The 22,910-nt window shown below is 44.9% G+C and overlaps 1 protein-coding gene across 3 annotated transcripts in view; it reads right to left on the bottom strand.

The window, feature by feature from the left end:
- The window catches only part of LOC115376500 (nuclear factor 1 B-type), a 69,388-nt gene that overhangs the window by 6,162 nt on the left and 40,316 nt on the right, over positions 1-22,910 (bottom strand). For all 3 annotated transcript variants that reach the window (XM_030076119.1, XM_030076118.1, XM_030076120.1), the window contains exons 3-10: positions 18,931-18,987; positions 17,002-17,070; positions 12,714-12,834; positions 12,212-12,333; positions 8,257-8,388; positions 7,930-8,114; positions 5,083-5,221; positions 3,646-3,728 (exon numbers count right to left, since the gene is read on the bottom strand). In XM_030076119.1, coding sequence (XP_029931979.1) covers positions 3,646-3,728; positions 5,083-5,221; positions 7,930-8,114; positions 8,257-8,388; positions 12,212-12,333; positions 12,714-12,834; positions 17,002-17,070; positions 18,931-18,987 — 908 coding nt within the window. The remainder of the gene's footprint in view (positions 1-3,645; positions 3,729-5,082; positions 5,222-7,929; positions 8,115-8,256; positions 8,389-12,211; positions 12,334-12,713; positions 12,835-17,001; positions 17,071-18,930; positions 18,988-22,910) is intronic.

Below are 22,910 nucleotides of genomic sequence, written 5' to 3'. Positions count from 1 at the left end.
AAAAACAACAGAGTAAATCAGGGGCAGGGAGACACACCCTTTCATTTAATCCCCCTTCATTACATTACATGTTAAAGATATTGGTTTTGAATGATAGCTGGTAAATAAATCATAATGAATCATATTGCAGAGCGGCATTCACAAGCATGAGCCTGATTATAAACAACCTATCCAGCTCCAGCATGTTGTTTTCTCTCTGTATTTATCTCAGGTTGGGAGGCTCAAACCCCCATGCTGCTCCCGCGCTCTCCAGCATGCTCCTTTTGACAAAAGCTTGGAGGGAATGTGCCGGCTGGGCCAGACGCTCGGTGCCACCGCTCCTCGAGGGGCTCGCCATCTGTCCGCTGGCACCGGCAGATCAGAGTGGCGTGGGCAGAGGGAAGGGGGACAGAGCCGGGGAACGTTAGCAAACAGATGCGGGCAGATTGTGGATTAGGATCCTTCCTTAGATAATACCAAATGACATCTGATCACGGATCTTTCCCTGCGGAATGGTAGATGGTGGCATTCCCTCGAGGGGTTAACCAAGGCAAGAGATGAATGGAGGGTTTTCACACATTCGCTGCCTGAGAATCGCAGAGCAGGTGTGGGAGCGTGTGGTGTTGTTGTTGTTTTTTTGTTTTTTTTTTCTGAAGCCTACTTATGTGTGTGTGTGTGTGTCTGCGTGTGAACGTACACAAGGACTTGATTTTAATGGTGCAGCATTTTAAAATATGCAGATTTGACCACTGCTCAGAAAGGTAGGCTGTTGTATAGCCTGCACTACTAACTTACCAGATGGCTAAGTTACTTTGAAGTGAAGAAAGTATGTAATTAAATGTTGTAGCTTGAACATGGGCATTTTTTAATAAGGGCTCAGAAGATCAGGGGGTCTATGTGGCACATTATTTAAGACAATGAGTGCTCTAAAAATTTTATTCCCTTCAGGCGATTCACTCTGCTGACATTTCCCTTAATTTAAAAAAATCAATTGCAGCAGCTAAGAGAAGTAGATACAGTGCAAGGCAAGCGTCCCATCCATCATAGAGACAGATAGACACAAAACTGAGCACCTCTCGCCTGATGCATTCTGGTCGAGCCCCAGTGCTGACCGGGCTTGAAAAATGCGACACCTCGGCATCAATGAATCTCACACACCCCGTGCGGGCATGTGTGTGTGTGTGCGTGTGTGCGCAACGTGCTTCCCCCTTCTCACCCAGCCTAGCAACAAAAGGTCTCGAGAACGAATAGAAGTGTCAATAAGTCTCATGGATCCCACACAACAAACATCCCGCCGACGAACGATGACAATGGCGGCGTATTCGGTGACTGTGCTCAGTCCTGAGGGACTTGGCTCCATGTCGGTCCGCTCCGAAAAGCCGTGTCCCCGAGCTTTAAATCATACCACAGGAAAAAAAAAACAAAAAAAAAAACACAGCTGACAAAGAGAAGAATGATGAATAAATGTGAGTACTGTATACTGTTTCCTGAGCTCATTTATTCATTTGGTTATGACACTTAATAATAACGTTCCATAAGGCGCTATTGTCATGGTGCTTTTATCTCCTTTGAAGCCACTGGGACACAAATGCTCTTTCTGAGGATATTTAATCTATTATGTTTGTCTAATTTGTTAGTTTTCTCTCATCACTCAAATCACAAAATGATGTACTGCTATGAAGAAATGCAGCTATAGTTTCCTTACTTATAAAAAATATAGAGTTAAAATTAATTCAAAAATATGTTGAGAATTATTTTGTGTACTGCTTTGCAGGATAATGTAAATTAAATAGTATACGCAAGAATATATGCAGTGTACAAATAAGAGTAATTGCTCTTAATGTTTGATTTGCTCTTCAAAACGTGGAGCAAACAGGCCTTGCAGCCTCTCGGGGCAAGGCTTTGGACAAAATTCAGCAAGTCATGCAATTTCGCTCAGGACGCTGCTGTCTTGTGTAGTCACTTTGTGCTCCACTGACAGAAGTAGCAGGGCTACTAGAAAATGTGGAAGACAAACTGCGCGACATCAGCCAAGTGTATCCTCCTCTTCCTCCTCCCTCTCCTCCCAAGTGGAATAAAAGCATCCCACCACTGCTGACAAACTCTTCTTTTTTTTTTTTTTGTTTTTTTTGTTTTTTTTTTGACTCAACCCCACCTTTAGCTAAACTGGAAAGAGAGAGAGAGCATGAGCGAGAAGAGAGAGGGAAAGAGAGAAACAGAGAGAGGGGAGAAAAAGGGAGAGGGGCGAGGCAACAGAGGCAGGCTTTGTCATTTTTACTCGACATAAAAAAAAAAAAAAAAAAAACGAGGGGGGGAAAAAAAAGCGAGCTGAGGAGAAACCCAGCGATCATTATGTAGCCGCGTGCAGATGCATTCAATTAGTTGTGGTTGGAAAAGCCTTGGCCTCAGACCAGCACTTTCAATAAGAAGGGGTGGGGGAGAGCACCCTTTCCCATCCGACACCACCGCAACACTTCTAACCTCACAGAATCACATACACACACGCATACATACAAAAACACTCACACACACACACACACACACACGGGGTCACCACATCTGTCCTGGGATCACTGCTGGGACAACCGCGTGACGCCAACACTAAACATTCAGCTCATGTACTGTAAATGAGGGAGGATACTGATATATGTGAGTGTGTGTGTGTGTGTGAGCGTGTATGTGTGTGTGTGTCCGCATGAGTGAGAGAGTGTTTCGGCCTTCCAAAGTAATGTCTGACGGAAACAGAGTTGAGCACATTACACTCTCAAAGACACCCACATGACCCATCCGTCTTCTATGCGGCCACCACACAATGACAGTGAATTTCCTAACACCTTTTTTTTTTTTTTTTTTTTTTTTTTTTTTTTTTCATCTGTAAACTGGATGCCATTTTGTTACGCAAGAATTGGCATGAAAATGACTGAAAATGTTTTCTTCATCACAACAACAAATTCAAGATAAAATGTAGACATGCAAAAAAAATATATAAATATAAATGTTGAGTTTTTCCATAATTTTTTGACACTTAACGATAAAACTGTGAAACTTCTATTGAAAATCCCATTTTAGAGAGTGTATTTTGGCATAAAATGGATCTACTCTACTCTCAAATTCAGCTTGCCACACTCTGAAGATAGTATTATTCTCAGTCATTTTCGGAGTCTGTATCAAATGTAGCTCTGATGCACGGTCTTTAAGAACAGTGTGATGGTTTCACTCCCTCTTCCCTGTTTGTTAGAGCTAAATCAGAAATGCCAGCCACATTGAGACCTCTGCTAAGCATAAGGAGCTCAGTGCAGCATGTTGGAAATTTCAAACAAATGCAAAGGGATTTAAATTATCAACATGAACCGCTCTCTTTAGCTACGTTAAGCCACAAGTCCTTTTGAGGTCTGAAAACATTTGACGTGTCGCTTAATTTTTATGTGCACAGTGACGGGGAATCCTATGCTTGATTTCACCCCAAGAGTCACTGCTAGATGTGCTCTGATCTGGGAAGACAGTTTAATACTTCCTACAAACCAGTTTCCAAGTAAAGTGAGCTTTTACGGGGTAGGGCAGGGTTTTGTCAGGGATTTCACGTCTTATGCAGAGGGGAGGAGGGGATAGAAGATAAAAGGGGGAAGAGGAACAAGTGTTGATGAGTGTTGGAGGGTGAGGTCTCACCTGTTGCTGGTGGAGGAAGGCGGGGTCTCTTGGGCTCAGGCCCACAAAACGATTAGCCGTCGGGGTGCCAGGGGCTGAGTAGCCTGGGTGACACATGATCACACACACACACACACACAAATACACATTTCCATTACATTTAGCAGTCCAAGCATTTAGCTGACATTTAGCGGTGACTTAAAATAAGTGCAACAGTGGAATAAGTTCTTCAATCATCAACATTACAAGCAACCAGTATTAGTGCTGTTAAAGTGCTAGGCCAGCAGACATGTGGGGTCCCACAGGGTTCAGTTTTGGGCCCCCATCTTAATCTCTGTTTACCTGCTTTGACTAGTAAAATACATAGAAGACACGTGGACTCACCCTGATGTTTATCCTGGGGAAATCACCTTTTAACTGTGTTTTGGAGAGTGCTACAGAAATTAAGATTACTGCTATTATTTGTTATTATAAAGGTTAGGGCTTTTGTGGCCTTACAATAATCCTGTAAGGTAATACCTAAGCCTATAGAGATAAAAAGCTAAATCATATCGTGAGACAGAAAAAAAGTGTAGTACAGTGTTTTGGCCATCGGAGGCAGTGCTGGGCACTTGCTAAACGGAGTACAACACATGGCGGTCAGTGGGGCTAAATGCAATAAAATCATTATATTTGCTTCCAACTCTTTATGAGTAACTGGGCTATTATTGTCATTGTCACACAGCCCAACATTTATAATGCAGATATAATTATAAGCTGATGTAAAATCGATGGTTGGAAAATTATGGCAATATCAGAGGATTTCCACTAGCACTGAGGCAATGTGGTGGTGGCTGCTTGTATAACTAGAGGATTTTTTTTTTCTAATTAGTTCCAGATTTCATATGTGAAATCTTCCCCTTTACCCCCCTGTGGCTGACCTGCTATATAATGTACCACGTATGACGGATAAGTCCTTGCTGCAGCACCCTGGGTTCAAATCCGGCCCAGGCCCTTTGCTGCATGTCATCCCCTCTCTCTCCCCTGCCTTTCCTGTCTCTTTTACTTTCACTATCCAATAAAGCAGGAGAGCCAGAAAAAAAAAATCTTTTAAAAAAGAAAGAAATATGAATCTTTTAAACTCTTGTGCGCTGGTCATTTTCACCAATGCACAATAAAAAAAATAATAACCTGGAGAGCTGGAAAAGTCCCATTCACCACTGTTCATTTTATTCTGGTAAGACTTTGATCACATGGTCTGTGATGTACATGCACACTCATGCACACTAGGACAAATGCATAAAGAAACACCTTAAAGTGAGTAATAGTTGTAAAGCAAGTAAATCTGTGTCTCTGGTAGCCACTGCTGTACAGGAGTGAACCTGCAGGGTGAATGTGGGTGCTGGGGGAGTATTGTGTGGTTAGTGGTCACTGCTGCATAGTGGGTGTCCCTGCTGGAGGACAGGCACTATTACTCACCTTCTGTGGATGTGGTGATGGGCTTGGTGTCGGGCATGGAGAGCGAGACGGGTCGCACAGCGCCGTGATGTGGGGAGGGTGCCAGGACTGGGGTGAAGTGGCCCGGGACCTTCCCTACCACCTGACCGCTGCTGTTGGGCTACAGTTGGAGTGCAGACAACCGTACAACACAGTCAGTGCAAATACAGGTGTGGGTGAGCCAAACCGGGCTGCGCACTGAGTAACCGCACCTAGACCACTTGATGAAAGTAAGTCTCGGCCCTCTTCCAAGTGAATTGCAGTGTGGTTCCTTCATACGAGTGAGAACGTAATCCAAACCAACTACAGAAAATGACTCCAAAACACACAATTTTACAGTTATAAAGAAGCGGATGCTGAAATCTGATAGCCAGCAGTTACTCATGCTTGGAAAAGGCTTGAATAGCTAAATGAACTCAGTGTAAAACTGTCTGGACTTATGATGCTCATATGCAGCTGTTTCTTCATACGTTGTTCACTGGTGTGACCAGCAGAAAATTAAAACTACAGCACCAGTAAATTAAGGCAACGAGTGCAGACAAGTCCATCATGCTTAGCTAAAGTTATAGGGACTGGAATCCGATTTGTTTTGACTCTCCACGCAGCCAAAATCCCATGGGACGGCAGGCCTACAGAAACTCCGTCCAAAATCAAGCTACTTTGAGTCCATGTGACTTTTGTTTACAAGGCCCGGTTGCCTTGTAAATGGGCAGTGTGAACGTAAACAAACCAAATACAAAAATGTAACAAAGTCAAGTTTTCCACCGTGGCTCAGACCAAAGAGAAAACCAACCGTAGGTGTAATCACACCCTTAGTGGGGCGGATAAGTTCCCTGCCTGCCCCCACAGACCTCGAATCAACCCCTGCCAAAGCTGTGGCTCCTCAGTTCTGTTTCCCTCTATACTTCCCAAGTGTCTAAAATAAAGCTTATAAATAGAAAAGGTGACTGGACCGCTCACACTCCATATATCAAAAAAAAAAAAAAAAAAAGGAACATTTCTTATACTTACCGCTCAGCCTGAATAAAAGATTTTAGTACTTTCAGTCACTGTGTCGTCACAGTTATTACTAAACCTCTGGGGGGTACGGGCAACAATAGATTCTCAGTCACTGACGATGGATTTCCTACATGATTTTAAACAATGATTTTAATGGTGCTCATAAATGGAATTTAGGAGGAGCGAGGCGTGAAAGAGAGAGCTGCGGAGTGACCTCTCACAATGGCATGAATGTGCGTGTCAGAGAGACGGAGTGAGAGTATGGAGGCAGAGCGAGCGGGAGTATATATGGAGGGGAGAAATAAAGGGAGCTAGTGGGAGCTACTCTTTCAGACGGCTGGAGACTGTCTGGGGCGTTCATTTCAGGGCCGCCCTAAGTTCAAAACTCAAACAGGCCTTTATGGAAAAGAATTGTGTCCACAGGGTTCCCTCCGATGTGAATAGAATGTTTAATTAGAGTGTAATATAATCTGCGTTAAAGCAAGCATAAAAACATTCTGGCGCTCGTCCATGGGATTATAAGCGCTGTGTTATTTGCCGAGGTGCCCCCCCCCCCCCTCCTACCCCTCACCCCACCCAACTGGCCTTCTAGCGCTCTCTCTTCCCTCCCAAAACCCCACCTCGCTCGCCCACCCCCGCACCCCCTTTCTCCAGCACCCCAGCAGAGGGCCAGTTAATTCTGCACAAGAGCTGGGCCCCGGCAACGGCAAATATTTACAACCTTTATCATTCCCCGTGGTTTTTCTCTGGAGTAACAGTCTCTCTCCCCCCACTTCCCCCCTGTTCTGGAGATGGAGCCGTCTATGAGGCCTTTGTTTACAGTGAGAACAGCGGGGATATAAAACTCACATAAATATCACACAGCTCTCTCATCTCATAGAGACACCCGCTCTCTCTCTCTCTCTCTCCCTCGCTCTCTCTCTCTCTCTCTGTCTCTCTTCCCATTGCACACACACACTGGCTGCAGTGTGTACCCCGAGTGTATAAAAGTCCAGTGCTATTTGATTTACACTAACTTCTTAATAACATACTTTTGTACGTTATGTGCGACTGGAACTGATATAGTTTAGCTGACTGTTTTTATCGCGTCTTGTTTTTTTTTTGTACGTGGCTCAAGGATGCGCCATAATTTTTTTTTTGGCATGACCACTATTGCAAACATATTAAATATCTGCCTCTCTGTCAAGGGAAGAGTTTCTAAAAGCGGGGTCTGGGGACCCACAAGGGTCCTTGCAGGGGTTTTATAGGGTGCCCAGCAAAATGAGGAGTAGTTTAATTTCACTTTAATTTGTAGCACGAGAAATTGTCACAATTAGTCAGTGTCTTGATGATTATTCTAATCAAAGGTTTCTCTCTTGCCACTGTTAGGTCGCCACCAATTATAATTCAACTAAATCAACAACAAATCAACAATCTGCCCATCCTCAAATATGGTTCATAGCTTAATATGTTTTTGTTTGGGGTTTGTGACATGAAAACATTCCTGATCTAGGTGATATCATGCTGAACATATACAATTTTTAATGACATTTATTGAACACAGAAATATATAAAAGACTGTAGACCAGGGGCAGGTTCCCCTGTAAAATACGACTGCATTTCTGTGCTCACAAGTGCACCCATGAGACAGCGGGGGAAATAAATAAAAACGACTGCCTAATGGTTTATCTTATCTGCATCTCTTGAGGTCAGATGGGAGTAGAGGCGAACAAGAAAACAAAGAACTACTTAAGGACGTTAACGTCTTGGCAAACCCGCCTTTCGTCTGCGGCCTGCTGACCCGGCTGATTGGTCACACCAGTGATTTCCTTGATGTGCTGAACTACTGACCTGGCTGCTCTGCGGGCTGGACGGGTCGTATGACGGCACGTAGCTCTTGAGGGGATCAGCAGGGTTGAGGTGGGGCGGGTAGCGGATGGTGGTGTGCGAGAAGTAAGGTGACGGGGCCGGGGGTAAGATGGCTGAGGCTGAGAACTGCAGGGGCGAGTGGGGCGGTGGGCTCCTTGTTGATATAACTGCAAGAGAGAGTCAGGAAGAAGAGTCAGGAGAAAGATACGGATTGCTCGCACACACATTCTAAAAACGATCCGACTTCCTTTCGAGGCCGGAGAGCTGGCTTCGATTTGGTGGAAGCTGCCAGTGACAGCAGTGACTCACCACTGTGTCCTACACCTGTTAGGCCTGGGTGGTGGTGCTGGGGGAAAGTGCTGAGTCGTGGTGAGGAGTCTTGCGGGGAGGTGGGGCTGAACAGCGGCTTCTCCGGCTTCTTCATGGTAGGGGAGGACATGTCTGCTCGACGCCCACACACACACACACACACACGAAACACATCAATACACACAGAAACACAAACATTAATACACACAATCAGAAATTTCATCAGTCCCATAGGTCCCATTCGCACAGGACTATGTTAGTGAAACACATTTGCGCAAAACAATGAAATCTGTAAGATCACTGCTGCTGCCAAAACAAGTGTGTTGAGTCAAGGTTTTACAATTTGTCACTCTGGCAAAGCAAAACTTGAAGTTTCAATCCACTGAATTAATTATTTACTTGCCCTGGCCTTATAAGGTTTCCGACAAGCCGCTTCACAGTGAATGATTCTTTAAGGCTCACAAGACATGGAGATTTTCTTTACAAAATGCGTTTAGCTCTGTAAACTCAAGTTCATACAAGTTGTTTACTACTGCTGCTCTACACTTACAGAGCAGTGTTCAACTGCCATGGCTTTGTGGTTTCCAATTTTCCATGGTAAGACAAAGCATCTGAAGGGAACGTGATAACAAATAGATGTAAGAGGAAATGGTCTGTGTCTAGTGGTGGTTCCTCTGCAAACATTCATCAAGTGCTTTTGTGGTCTGTCACAGATTCTCCGTGTGTACAAGTTTCAAATCATCCATCTCTTTCCCCAAATTTAGCTGTACAAACCGTGCTGCTGTGGCATTTCCATACTAGCTGTCTATATACTATATTTTCCAACAATGGGGAGGGATCCACCTGAGTGCTGGGAGAAGTGACTCATCTCCAGAGAAGAGTGGGACAAAGGCGACTGGAATCCAGGGGATTTCCCACTCGGAGTTTGCAAGAGGATGCAGGCTTAAGCACTTTCATTTTTTTTTTTTTTTTTTTGTCAGAGGGAGCTTTGAAGAGAGTGATATCACTGCATCATATCGCAGTTATCAAATATCAAAAATAGAAAGTGTTTTGTGAGGTGGATCCTCAGCTTTGCTTCTCTGTTGGCTTTTACATGTTTAACAGAATCAACTCGCTGGCTCAGGGAATAACCGCGTAAAATTATACATATTACACAGTTTAATTTTAAAAATTAAAAATTTCTGCTTTCTGTTTGCTGGTGTATCACATATGTTAATATTGGTATGATAAAAACAAGCAAATCTCTGGATATGCATTTCAGTACCTCCATTATTAAATGGGTACATATGTGTACATGTGTGTGTGTGTGTGCTACACACAGGCCCGTCACATATGGGGAAAAAAATGTAGTTCATAAAGTGTACAATACTTTCCCAAGGCAAAATACAAGACTGAAACGATTCCTTCCACTACATGGTGAGGTTTTGTCGAACAACAACCATGTGCAAGAAACGAGCGCTTGGCAGTCGGGCGGCCTCATATGGGTTTAATATCACCCCACTTCTCTTTTACTCTCTCCTAACAGAATAATGGCTCTCTTTGGAGGGTTTCCTACCCACTGCTTTCCCTTTCTCTTCATCCGTAGTGTCTAAGTATACACAGAGAAATACTCCCAGGCCTTGTGCACAGGGACAGTGTGGTGGTTGGGGGCTGCTGCCTCTGAAATCACATGCACCCACATTGGTCTGGGGTGGAATCCCACCAGAGCCGTCCCTCCTCTGTGTGTGTTCCCTGATCTGTCACTCTGTCAGCCATCCTATTATTACAGTAAACCAAAAATATAAAGTGAAAAAGACTGCTCAATCTCCTTTCACGGAAAAAAAAAAAAAAAAAAAAGACGGCAACCTTGAGACACCGGGAGCGGCCCAAAAGTTTGAATAAAAGCTAAAACCACAGCGGGCCTTGATGAGGAACGGAGGGACATTTTATCTCCAGTGATTTCATCGGTCACAGTCACACAAAACGCTTCACACCACCTCTGCCGGGTGAATCCAGGGGCTGGAGGAGTGGCGGGTGGCAGAGTGTGGAAAGAAGTCAGCAGAGAGGGAGAATGATCCGGAAACACGGGACAGCGAGGCTTTAATTAAAAGGGCGACGGGCTCTGCTCTGCACCAGGAGACAAGGTAATGAGACATGCAAGCTGTCCCGTGAGGATCTCTCTTTCTTTCTCTCTCTCCCGCTTACAGACAGACACGCACACACACTCACACTAATGCGTACACTTTCCCTCTTGTTCTCTCTCTCACTGTCAGCTGCAGGGCTCGCAGGGCGCGAGGCCGGCCCGCCAACTGGGCAGGCCACCTGTTGAGGCCGACAGCTCCATCGAGACCTGCTGTACTCATCTAAGTCAAGCTCAAACAGAAGCCGTTACACCTGCCCGTGCCTCTGCTGACACACCTACACACACAGAAGCACGAAAAGAGAGCACGCTTCTACGTGATTCCAACACCCATACATTGCTGTCTCACACATGCAAAAAGCCTTTGTATGAACTTATTGTTTAGGCTTCATTTCATTATTACATTCTATCTACGTTTGTGCAAAAAAAAAAAAAAAAAAAAAAAAAAGCAGATGCGTGACCAGGAAGTGGTGGCACATGATCAAATAACAGCACTCCTAATGGGGATTTTCTTTCAAGTTCAGCCAAGATATATAGGCTGATTTCCTGATGAGAGATAATGTGACACGTCTGCCCTGCAGGTCTGACCCCCCGACACACTCCACAGAAACATATTCACATGAATCTAGCAGCGGCTTGAAGAGGCCGAGGCTGCGCATATATGAGGAGATTCATTCGTCCCAAACTGTGATTTCTACCATTTGGGGGGAAAAAAAAAAATCAAACTCTGGCATGAAAGTAAAAGCTTATCACTGAAGTTATCAGCTATGTTAAAACCTTTACATACCAAATATTCACCTTTCAAAAACAACAGTATGTGTGGTGTCACAAATCAAGCTCTGAGTTTCAGCCTGACGCTGTCAAAATGGCAGTTTTGAGCCACATTCTTTGCATGCTCAGGAGACATATGTGCAGGAGCCAGCGATGTGAGGATTGCAGTTATATGTGCGAATAATGAGCGGATTGGGCAGGCCGGGTCATAAAAATGTACATTCTGATTCATCGTGGATCGATTCGTGGTGTGAAATAATACATAATTAATGAGGAAAATATGAATCACATTCTGTAAAATGTGAACATATTTTAAGCCTCACTTGTCCGTGCTTCAATGTCCATGTGGGTGCGGGTCTCTAAATTGGAGAAAATAATTCACTGAGTGGTGAGTGGTGGGCGGAGGATTTATGCGTACATGCGGATTTGGATGACACGAGAGCCGATGTGCGCATCACTAATAGGAACACAAACATTCACACAATAGTTTGAATGACTTCAAAATATTTACTGTATGTGACTGGTGATGCCTAGGGCCATCTATGTAATAGCAGGTATTTAAGTAGACCCGAACAAGTTCATGTTCAGAGAGCAAACAACAAGAAACCAGATGCAGTTTTGCTTCTACGCCACAGTGGTTGATGAGAGATAAAAAACAGGTTTAGAGTTCAGCCCCTGTTAAAACAACACCAAGGAGTTTATTTTGAACAGGAACATTCATATTCAGTGAGCACAGATTAAATTAAATTTGAGACCATAGATTATAGAGGCACAAATCCAAATTAGAGAGACAAAGCCAAAAATTCAGGTTGGCAAAGTGAATGAGCAACACTCGCCGTCCTATCTCTCCCTAAATGCTGTCAAAATAGCCTCAAGCAAGGCGACTCCAGCTGAGCTGCGCTGAAGCCAGCAGCACAACTTTGTGGTTTTACTGGGTTGTTCCCGACTGTGAACGTTTGTGTAAGTGTACAAATGCAAAGGAGGGTGTTGCTGAGGAAGAGCATCCACACTCAGCGAAACCCTCCTTGGGCAAACAAAGGTGGTAAAACAAACGAAAGAAATCACCTCCGTCTCGATCGTGCCAGTTTGCACGACTGCTGGCTGGTGAGCTGGGTGAGGAGTAGAAGTCGGGTCCAGTGGGGCTGGTCTCCATGTTCTCCTCCATGTTGACGGTCTTGGGCCTTTTGCTGTGGACAAGGAGATGTTTAGGGCTTCGCACGCACAATTAGCATCACGATTTTTAAAATGACAGACTAGTTTGGGGTGGTTAGCACTGTAATCCATCTAATAAAAGCAAAAATTTAAATAAATGGTTCAAAAGTAATATCTCACCTCCTCATTTATTTATAATTATTATTGCCATTTTGACAATAAGGTGTAAAAAAATAACTGAGATCTCTTTATGTTAATCTTACCAGAAAAAAAAAATAAAAATAAAATAATGTGGATGCATTATAGGAGGGTTTCTCCAGATTGTGACTGAATGCATTGTGGTTTATTTTCACATTACTGAGGGCTTTGTTGAGTCTGAAAATACGATGTCTCTCTGTAACGCGCTTCTACCAACCTGCCAGGCGGGGAGGAGAGCGAGCGATGCAGGCCCACGCTGGAGTTCAGGTCGTGGTAGTAGGGTTGGCTGGGCATGTCGGCCATAGAGAAGTTTACCCCTGCGCCCTGGGTGATGGGCACTGAGGAGGACCGGCAGGAGAGAGGGAAAAAGACAGACATGTTGTCACCGCAGACGGAGCTCTGTTTAATATAAATCAACAGAGCTGTCAGTTTGGATACTGTATGAAAACACTGTTAATGACGAGTGATAACTACAGGAGAGCACTCAGCAGAGCGCAGACCTCCGCCTGACGTTTCTCCCCTTGTCCGAACTGCAGGCTGCCCCACATGGGAGAGACTCAGCGGCTATACTGGCAAACGCTGTTCAAATTACAAATTAAATTACTGTATGATTCAAATATATTACGGCGGAGTTTAAACCATACCACAAAACTCCCAAAAGCCTCTCGAGTTTAGCTTTTTCTTGTTCTCTCTGTATCTGTTTCAGTTTATTACACAAATTATACCAGTGGTTGGGAGCCTATGGGTCGCATATGGCTTTTGACAGAAACTGCATTTCAAACGGAGCACAAATTAAAATAGCCAAATTCAAAATTATTACTGAACACATACGCACACACACACAAGCACACACAGATTAGGCAAATAGTCTGCTGACATATGAAACCGCGATGGCTGTTGTCACTTATCTTTTTTTTTTTTTTTTTTTTTTTTTTTACAGTCAGGCAATGTAACCTTTTTAACCCTCCACTCTGACACTTTTTAACAGAGTTTTTTCCCCCCATGTCTGCTGCATTCTGTTGACTTCCTTGTCAGTAGAGTGTAAAAAAAAAAAAAAAAAAATGCACAACCTAGATTTGTAGACAGAGAAAGAGCGGTGGTGGTTGAGCAAAATAGACAATGAATGCAGAGAGAGAGTGAGTAGCAAAAACATTTTGCAAAGGTTTCAAATTACCGCAACTGCGAGAGGTTCTTCATCACACAGATGTAACTGTGCCCCAAAACGTTTTAGGCTGACAGGCCCGGTAGTTTCTGAGACTAACCATGAACACACATTCTCCTTTATGCTGCTGCCCGGCAGTGAAATTAAATGAAGGGGCATTTTATCTCATTTTCCATATAATGTATACCCATTTAAAGATAAATAACAAAAAATGCGATTCTCATATTTTTATATCCTAACAGTCGTATCAAAATGGCATCACAGATTTTTGAAAAATCTCACCACCTTTGGTTCCTCTCTTTATATGAAACCTACACCTACTCCCTAACCTACCAAAACATTCAAAGTGACCTGTAGTGTGACAGGGCATTTTTGGGTATTCACCCCTACAACATCATGTTTTTGTCTTGATGGCTAGAATTTATTGATGTTGAAGGACACAAATTTTGTAAAAGCTCAAGATGGCACACAAAGCATTTCTGAATTTCTTAAAAACACCTTTGAACATGATGAATGTTAAAATATGAATATGTTGAAATATGAAAGCCAGACAGCGCTGAAAAGCAGTTTCCTTGTTAGTTTCAATTAAAACACAGACAAAAAAGACAAATGTTTCAGGCTGTAGGCTATAGCACCAAAAGCAGGCCTTCGGCTATAATTACATGTGAGTCATTCTTGTTGCATTTATGCATTTTGGTGAAGGACAGAACGATTTCTTATGCTCCAAAGCGGAAGCACTGAATATTGGCAATGAAGTGCAAGTCATTTCCTGTGCCTTTCCACTTAGGGACTTCACAGGTTGAGACTCACACTCCATGCACTTACACCCCTCATCAGCCAAGGAGAAATATCGACTTGCTACCATTTTATCCATTATCTCTGCACCTTGAGTAAATCGCAGTCAACATTAAAACCAATCAACAACCATCAACATCTTCTCGGCGCTGGAAACTTCGGCACAGTTTGCCTGCATGGTGATTTACAGTGGAGGAGGTGTTCGTTTTTTCACTGCGGTCAAGGTGAGGGATATTGTTTCAAGGGAGGATGGGCCCGTGTTTACAGAACAAAAGCAGTCCACCAGTCATCTTCCTCTCTCTCTCTCTCTCTCTCTCTCTCTCTCTCTCTCTCCCTCTCTCTCTCCAGTGTGTGGCCTGTGAGACAGCCTGCAGCCTGGGCGGTTGGTGGGTTTGGAGTCGATGAGAGGCTGGAGTGTGTGGCGCCGTCTGTTGTGGTCTGAGGTTCACCACTGGCACGATCCCTCCACCAGCCTCCGCCCTGGCAGCCCACTGCAGCCCTGGCAAGGCCCCTACCCGCTGCTACCCATACCAGGCTGTGTGTGGAGGAATGCATCCGGCCCGAGGACGCTCAATACGGGATCATTGTGTTGGTGTTTTTTTTCCTTTCATGGCTGAGGATACCCCCGACCATCTCTCTCTGTTGGTTTCTCTCTGTCTGTCTCTCCCGCTCTCTCTCTCCTCTTGGCAAGGCGGCTTCACTTGTGATGCCACTTGGTTGCCCTGCCAATCATCTCATTTAATAATCTGGGCTTTGACTTCTAAGTTGGAAAAAAAAAAATACACTCCTCGCTGCCTCACAGTGCTTTTCCCAGCAGTTTGTCCTATTCGCAACAGAGCAATTATTACCTTATCTTATGAGGGGATTACAGAGAATGCACTGTGTCTTCACAAATTTACCCCAGCAGTTTCTTTTGCCTTAGTATATACTCAGAAAATATTTTTACAAGTACAGCCTGTGCTCCTGTGTTCCAATAATGAGTGTCCTCGTCGACAGGCTGGATCGCAAGTCAGCCTTGAACTCCACAGCTCCCTTTGATGGACTTCAAAGAATGTCTCAACAGTCTAGAGAGTAGAGAGAGAAGTGCGTTGACGGACAAGCGGCTGCTCAGAAATGTACCCGGGGAGTGACCGGCTGAGTGAGTGACAATTCCTGTGCGTCCGTCGACCTTTTTAAAATTCCAATTTGACTTCAGTCGGCCTCGCTGAAACCGGGCTCGGCCGCATGAGAGCAAACACGCCGTCGCGGCAGCCATCTGGTCAGGGGGCAAATTAAAAATGAAACAAAAACAAAATCTTTCAAAGGATATTTAGATTCTCGGATTGGGTCTGCTTTTTCGGAGCACGTATAAAACGGTCAAGGTAGTGCGTCCAAACACCAGCCACGTCAGCATTCAATCCCAGATTTTATTGGATTTTTGTGGAGCTAGCACCAAATTAATGTAACAATCTGGTGAGCTTCTAATTTAGCAGCACCACGGTTGTGCTTGATTCCAGTCTCCACTCGTAGATTTCTCTTGGTGTCTATGCTGAATTAATTTCTGACTATATGTAACACAAAAAATGTGATTTTATTTATGTTTCACACATTATATCACGTGCAGAAGCCTGTGTACATACTGGCCTTCAAATTTCTATGCATTTATTAGTCGGAAGCTGAACGGCATTGGACAGGGCAGACTAATAGATCAGTCTGCAGCTCTGTTCAACCTTCATTGATTGTTACTTTTACTTTTAAAGAGTCATGCATTCTTTTCATGCTCATTTTGAGTACTTTGCCTCATTCTTGCTCTCGAACAGGACTCAATCTGCTCTGGTGTCTGTCTTGTGTGGATTCCAAGCCCCTTTGTTCCTGGTCTCCGACTCAGCTGAGGTAGTCCTGCCTACACCTCGGGTCAACTCTGAATATGAATTAAAGACCAACCTGAGTCCATAACTCACTGCTCGACAGTAGACAAAATATATACACCGAATTCTAAACAAAAGGGCAGGTTTAAGTGTTCTGGATTACGAAGAGCATTGGTATTCTTCCTGCGAAAGAGGTTGTTGAGGGTGACTGGATTCTTTGTGCACCGCAGACACGTCCCGGGCCCTAGCAGAAGCTCATAAGCAGTACAGGTAAATATTGCCTCGGGGCAACACTGTCCTCATCTAGCAGAGACCAGAGAGAGCGGCTTTGCGCAGGGCAGGCATGTCTATACAGACACACAAGTTCATACACACGGGTGTACAGTCAAGTGTTCTGTTCTTGTAAAGCAGACTGGTCAAACAGGATTTACCACACTGCAACTGTACGGCGGAGTGAAGCTACCAAGGCTTGAATTCAGCAGAGGCTGTAATAATTGTAATTTGTAGTGGAGAGATTTTTTTTTTTTTTTGCGACGGTCATGCAAATGAACGCACATAGGGACGGAATGCAGTTTGCCAAATTAGACGTTTCTGTGCACATGTCCTTGGATGTGAACGAACCTGCTGCAAGACGTCTCAATGCATTCGTCTGCATTTGAATAAATATGAAAAACATGTGAAGACGTCAGTGATGTACTCACTTCTGGACACTCGCACCAGCTCTGCAACACTGAAGACTCCTGATTTGACAAAGCTGTCTTCCAAGTAAACTGCAGATACAGAAACACATGGACAATCATGAGAATAAAATCTACAGTTATATTTAATACTGTGGTGGTTATCAGCTAAATATAGATGAACTATTTCTTTACATTCAGCGAATGTTTATGGGCAGTATCAGATGTTGCTTGCCTCGATACTATGTAAAATGATACATATCAGACGGCTACATGTGACTGACAACACTAATTTTACAGCACTTTCAGCCATCTGGATGAAAAGTTTTGGAACTACAGCCCTGTTTGCTCATTTTCTCACATTACCAGTTGCCACAGTTATTGAAGTGTTGATTTGACGGGGCTGAAAATACCCTCAAATTTACACTGTTCTGTACGGTGAAGAATGACAGGACAAGGAGAGCAAGACGCAGAGCATACATCTTAAGCCAGAGTCAAAGTCTCGCTGTTGTCAGTACAAGGAATGAGCCTTAGCTTGCTAAGCCACGGGCGCCTCCATTTCATTAAATACACCACTAAAATTTAACTACTGTCAATTATGACGGCATTATGCTATGCTTCGCCTTCACCATAAGAAATATTATTCCAACAAGTCATTTACAATTCCAATGCTGATTATTTTTTTTATTTTCGAAAAAAAAAAATCCTTTGCATTGTTGTCAAAATTGGGATTATTTCACTTTTTCAACTTCTTTTCTTGAATTAGACATGACGTCAAATGAGATTATCTTGCTCCACTGCAAACGTTTTCCACTTGTTTGCATCAAAATACTATTTTGTAACTCAGTGCCAAACCTGTTAGGGGGGACATTTTTTGCAGTGTTTTAATTCTTGGGAGCCTACTGTGTACAATACAGAATGACCAGCTCAGGATTCAACAACCCTAATCACAGGCTGTCAGTCAAGGAAAACAGCCATACAAGTTATTGACACCCAAGTGACTCTGGTTTGGCTTTGATGTGATGCCAAGGGCGCTCGGACCATGCCAAAGAGATAGGCAGGCAGAGGGCGGCCTCGATTGGCACCTACAAAGCGTAATGCCTCCAGTGAGCCAACGGCTTTCACAGGGAACCGTGCCACTGCTGAGGGCCTCCCAGGCCTGAGTCATTGGCTCACTAGCATGTTTTCCTTGGCACCCATATCAGCAGAACCTGCTCTTGAGGTAGAAAACTAATTATGCTTCTCAAACTATTTTCATTCCTGGATCGTGACGACACAGTGCAGGTCAGTCCAGGGGAACAACGGGGCTGTCAAAGGATATTCTCAGACAGACGCTCTGCTGGCTTGCCCAGACACACTGAGTCAGCCAAAGGTGCAATCTGCTGTAAAATTTTCACTCCAGATCTCGAGTGTCTTTGAAACAAAAAAAAAAAAAGAAAAAAAAAAGAAGAAGCAGTTTTTTTTTTTATTCACAACACATGTTTGATGTTGCCGCTGGGATAATGACAATGCGACTTTTATGATCTGATAAAATTTTATTCCTCCACAGTCCGTGCAAAAGCTGTAGAGCCATTGGATGCCAAACAGGAGAGTACAGCTCATCTAATAATAAGCCCTGCTCCTTATTATCTTTTACAGCAAGTGTCTCAATTTGGTTTAACTGCAATTTTTAGATAAAGGCTCATTCTTTTTTTTTTTTTAACAATACAGTTTCTTCACTTGAAGTATCAAATGCAGCTGTACACCGTATAATTTTAATGTGAAAACATGCCTTTTTTTTTTTTTTTGCATTGCAATACATTGCTCCATCGCTTACAAGTCACAGAGTTCATGGCAGATCAACGGTATTTGGACTGGGGAGGATATGGTGTACATAGGCCGATGTACCGTAGGGAGTTGTAGAGGAACAATAGGGCGATGACAGGAGGGGAGGACGACTGGTACTGTACATACCTGGAGGAGGGTTCTTGCCTGGCTCATTGTTACTGGGACTTCCTGACTGCTGCGAGTCTGCAAACACACAGAAACACACAGAGAGAGAGAGAGAGAGAGGGTGGAGGGATTAGTCAGAGAGAGGCAGGGTAAGAATAGCATGAAGACGCTGACTGACATAACATCTTACTTAAACACTGTATTCTTGTCAACATGGATTATTTTCAGCACGCATAAAGACCTTGGTAGGGTGAAGACCTCGTAACTCCCATTTTGGTGATTCTTGTGTTTTTTGCTTCAACTGAGAGTACATGGGTTGTGAAAGTTTTACAACTCGTGGGCTTGTGAAAATCTTTCCAAACATATTACACAAGCACAAGGCTGTTTTTCTTGGTCCCTGAAAAGCTGATATTTTGGAGATATAATATTGTTACCTAACAACACCAACATGTTATTTTCAGCATTTATTTTATTAAATCTGATCGTTTCGGGGGGTTGGAGTTGAATTTTGATTATTTGCAAAGCATTTATTTGCTATTCTTTCTACTGTTCACCCTAGTCTTGCGTTAAAGTTCAAATCAGGCTACAATGCCTAGCGCGAGTTCGTTTCATGCCTTTGGCGCAATGCAAATTCCTTTAAGTCAATGTTGACTTCACATAAAATAATAACTTCTGACAAGCCTCTTCTCGAGCGCACAAAGAAAACACAATTTTCATTCTTGAGTGCCAAATGTTTTCTCCCCATCTAGCAGCACAGGGGTGCACTGACCAAGACAGATGTGTGTTTGAACCGCATTATCCTATTAATGGGAGGACAAACCAAAGAAAAAGCTCTGTGCTGGACACGAGATAGCCTAAAAGTTTTTTTACCGACAGACCGACGGCTAATTTTTCAAAGGGGGCTTGAGGAGGGTGTGTGTGTGTGTGCGGGCGAGGTTATACAATGTGTTCGGTCCCGCTGTGCAAGGTACGAGCACGGAACAAAACGTGGAGGGAGGACAGGAGGGGTGTGAGGTGGGTGGGGGGTGGAGGGGGGAATGCGAGGAAACACGAGTGGAATTCTTTCCACCGGCTACGCTGCGCAGGGTTTTGGTATGAGAAGGCCCGGATTGACGTCTTTTACCTCGGAGCCTCTCGGGGAGGGGAATCTGTCATTCCGCGGGCAGTTCCTGTCCGGGGCTGATCGCTGACAGGCGCAGGAGCCCTTTCCCGTTAACATCATGCAACGCCAAAAAAGTTGTGAAAAGTCCGCATTGTAAATGTATAAATCATTCCGATCATACACGCTCTTAAACGTCTACACAGTGCGCCCCCATCATGACTGTATAGGAGAGAAAAACCGAGCATATGTGTGTGTGTACACTAAACTGAACGACTCAACTCGGCAAGGCCCCATAACCATACATGGAACAGACGCGGGGTGGGGGTGGAGGGGGGTAGGCGGGTGGGGGGGCGCGCTGAACTGCCGGACCGCCTAACAGTAAGCGGCTGTGTTTGAGCGGACCCCCGTAATGATTTACACTAGCCCGAGCACCCACGTGCCCTGAGAGAGCCCAATGAGAAACACCAGGGAGATATCATCTGCGCCTTTAACGCATAGAGCCGAGACAAGCGGTGAGAGACAGTGAACTCAGATACCCTCGCCTTGCAACAACACCCCTTTTCCTGCCGCAGCTCTCATGAGCTGTGTTTCAGAGGCACCGGAGAGAGAGAGAGAGAGAGAGAGAGAGAGAGAGAGAGAGCAGGGAAAGAGGGGGGTGGGGGGAGGAGGACGGAGGAAAAAAGCTGAAAGATTTATCCTCTCCCGTTCTCGCTCGGTGTCTCTCTCCCCTCTCTCTCTCTCTCTCTCCCTCGCTCTCCCTCGCGCGCGCTCCCCCTCTCCTAAATTTGACTATTAAACAGCACTGCAAAAACGGAATGTTCTTGGCCGAAGCTCAACAATGACAAAGTAGGGAGAAAACAACACCATACGTTAAGCAGAAAAAAATCCCCTCTTTCAGTATGCTTCGCCCTGAAAAGTCACTAACTTGTGGTCTCTCACAATGTAGATCTAACGTTTGGGAAGAAAGTAAGAAAAAAAAAAAAAAAAAAAAAAAAACGCCTGACTGGTGCGTTCTCACAATGCGGGCCAACAGGTCTCAGGGGGGTGTCCCGGCGATGACGCCTCAAAAATGAACCTTCCGATTTTTATATTTCCTTATACACTTCTATACTGTTCTGAAAAAAAAAAAAAAAAAAAAAATGGCGATCGTGTCTTGTGTGCGCCGTTTCGAGCGATTAATATTTAAATCAGTATTGCATTACAAGTTGTACACGCGTACGTCATTGTCTGGCCCCGGCAAAACAGAGCGCTTGCCATCGCTCTCCGCCAATGAAGAGTGAGTCCCTTTAACTGCCCTTACACACACACACACACACACACTCCCACATATGCGTACACACACTGTGTTAAGCAGCTTTTGTGGGCGAGCGGAGGTTTGTGTGGATCTGGCGCGGCACATGTCCATAAAGTGATTGTGGGGAGCGCAGTGGCCTTGCCTCTCTGTCTTCTCCCACCCCCATGCCACTTTCAGAGTCATCCATCAGTCTAGTTACAACTGCCAACTCCGCGCTCTCTCCCCGGAGAGCCGCTGAGACAGAATGGGCGGCGGGGTGGGGTGGGGCGGCGGGGGGGGGGGGGGGGGGGCGGGGGGGCACGGAGCGAGAGAAAGAGACCGAGAGAGATCGAGGGGTGGCAGAGGCGAGGAGGTACGTCGCGAGAAAGGTGGTGGAGGGGAGGGAGGAGAAGACGCTCGAGGCAGAGGAGCACCGATACGTGTAGATCACATCAGATCAGATCAGATCAGATCGAGGGGTTTTGCTTTGTTTTTTCTTTTTCTTTTTTTTTTTTTTTTGGAAATCCGAACAGGCAACCGTGACAAAAGAGCAGATGGCCGCGGCAATTAGAGATCCCAGGCAGCATCTTCCAGCGCGAGGCCCCACCGCAGCACCAGGAGCGACCACCTGGATGAGTCGAGGTGGGATGCGGGCATATGGCGCATCTGCCGAGCCCCTTCCCCTTCCCTACGCCGAGAGCGAGCGAGGCCGCCGCGTGCTCCGGAGCTGGCAAACACCTCGCCTCTTGCACTACATTCGACCTTTGACCCCTGGAATGGGAGCCTCTTGCTTCCTCCTCTTCCAGGGGTGATTATTTGGTTTAGGACGGCGCTTGGAAGTTTGTCAAATAGCGAGCGAGCGCGCTGATGATTCGGAGCGATCCGGCGAGATCCAAACAAACGCTCGATTTTAATTTCGGCTACAAAATGTTTGTTCATCAAAAATAGGTCGACAAACGCCTAAGTTAAGAAAAGCCCAAAGGCATTTTCGAGTTGGATAATAAGAGGCTCCATATCAGTGTCTGAGAGGTGTCCCATGCAGAAGCCCGGCCAATTCGATAGTCTTCAAATAAACAGCAGTGTAACCTGTAAATAAACAGTTGCGGTTGAGGAGGCTGGGCTTTGCCCTGGGAGCTTGGCAGGGCTCGATCACAGGGCCAGACACCACACACACACACACCCTCCTCGCACACACACACACACACACATAAACACACACGGACATACACACGGCCCTTTTCCAAAAACAACATTTCTTGGCACCCTCCGTCCTTGCCACTTGTTTAAACAAACAAACTGGTCCATGAAGGAAGTGAAAGAAAGTACCACGTATGAATCAGATTATCTGCTGTTACTCAGCAAAGAAAACAAGGGAAACGGGGGCAGAGGGGGATTGTGGGTATTTTGGATGTGTCCTCGAGTTGCTACACCTTCTCGTCCGGTGGGATACTTATCATACCATTCTAACGATTAGGGCAATTAGGTGTAATGGCAACAGAAATCTGGCTCGGCGAGTAACTTTCTCAGGGCTATTGTGAGGTTTCTCCACACCCTGATGTGTTACTCGCCTGGATTTTATAATCGCTAAAACACTCACACACACACACACGCACATGCACACACCCA

This window comes from Myripristis murdjan, chromosome 18, assembly GCF_902150065.1.
Source record: "Myripristis murdjan chromosome 18, fMyrMur1.1, whole genome shotgun sequence".
In the NCBI taxonomy this organism is placed as follows: Eukaryota; Metazoa; Chordata; class Actinopteri; order Holocentriformes; family Holocentridae; genus Myripristis; species Myripristis murdjan.
Note: the sequence above shows the minus strand (reverse complement) of the source record. Positions and strands in the feature narration are given on the sequence as shown.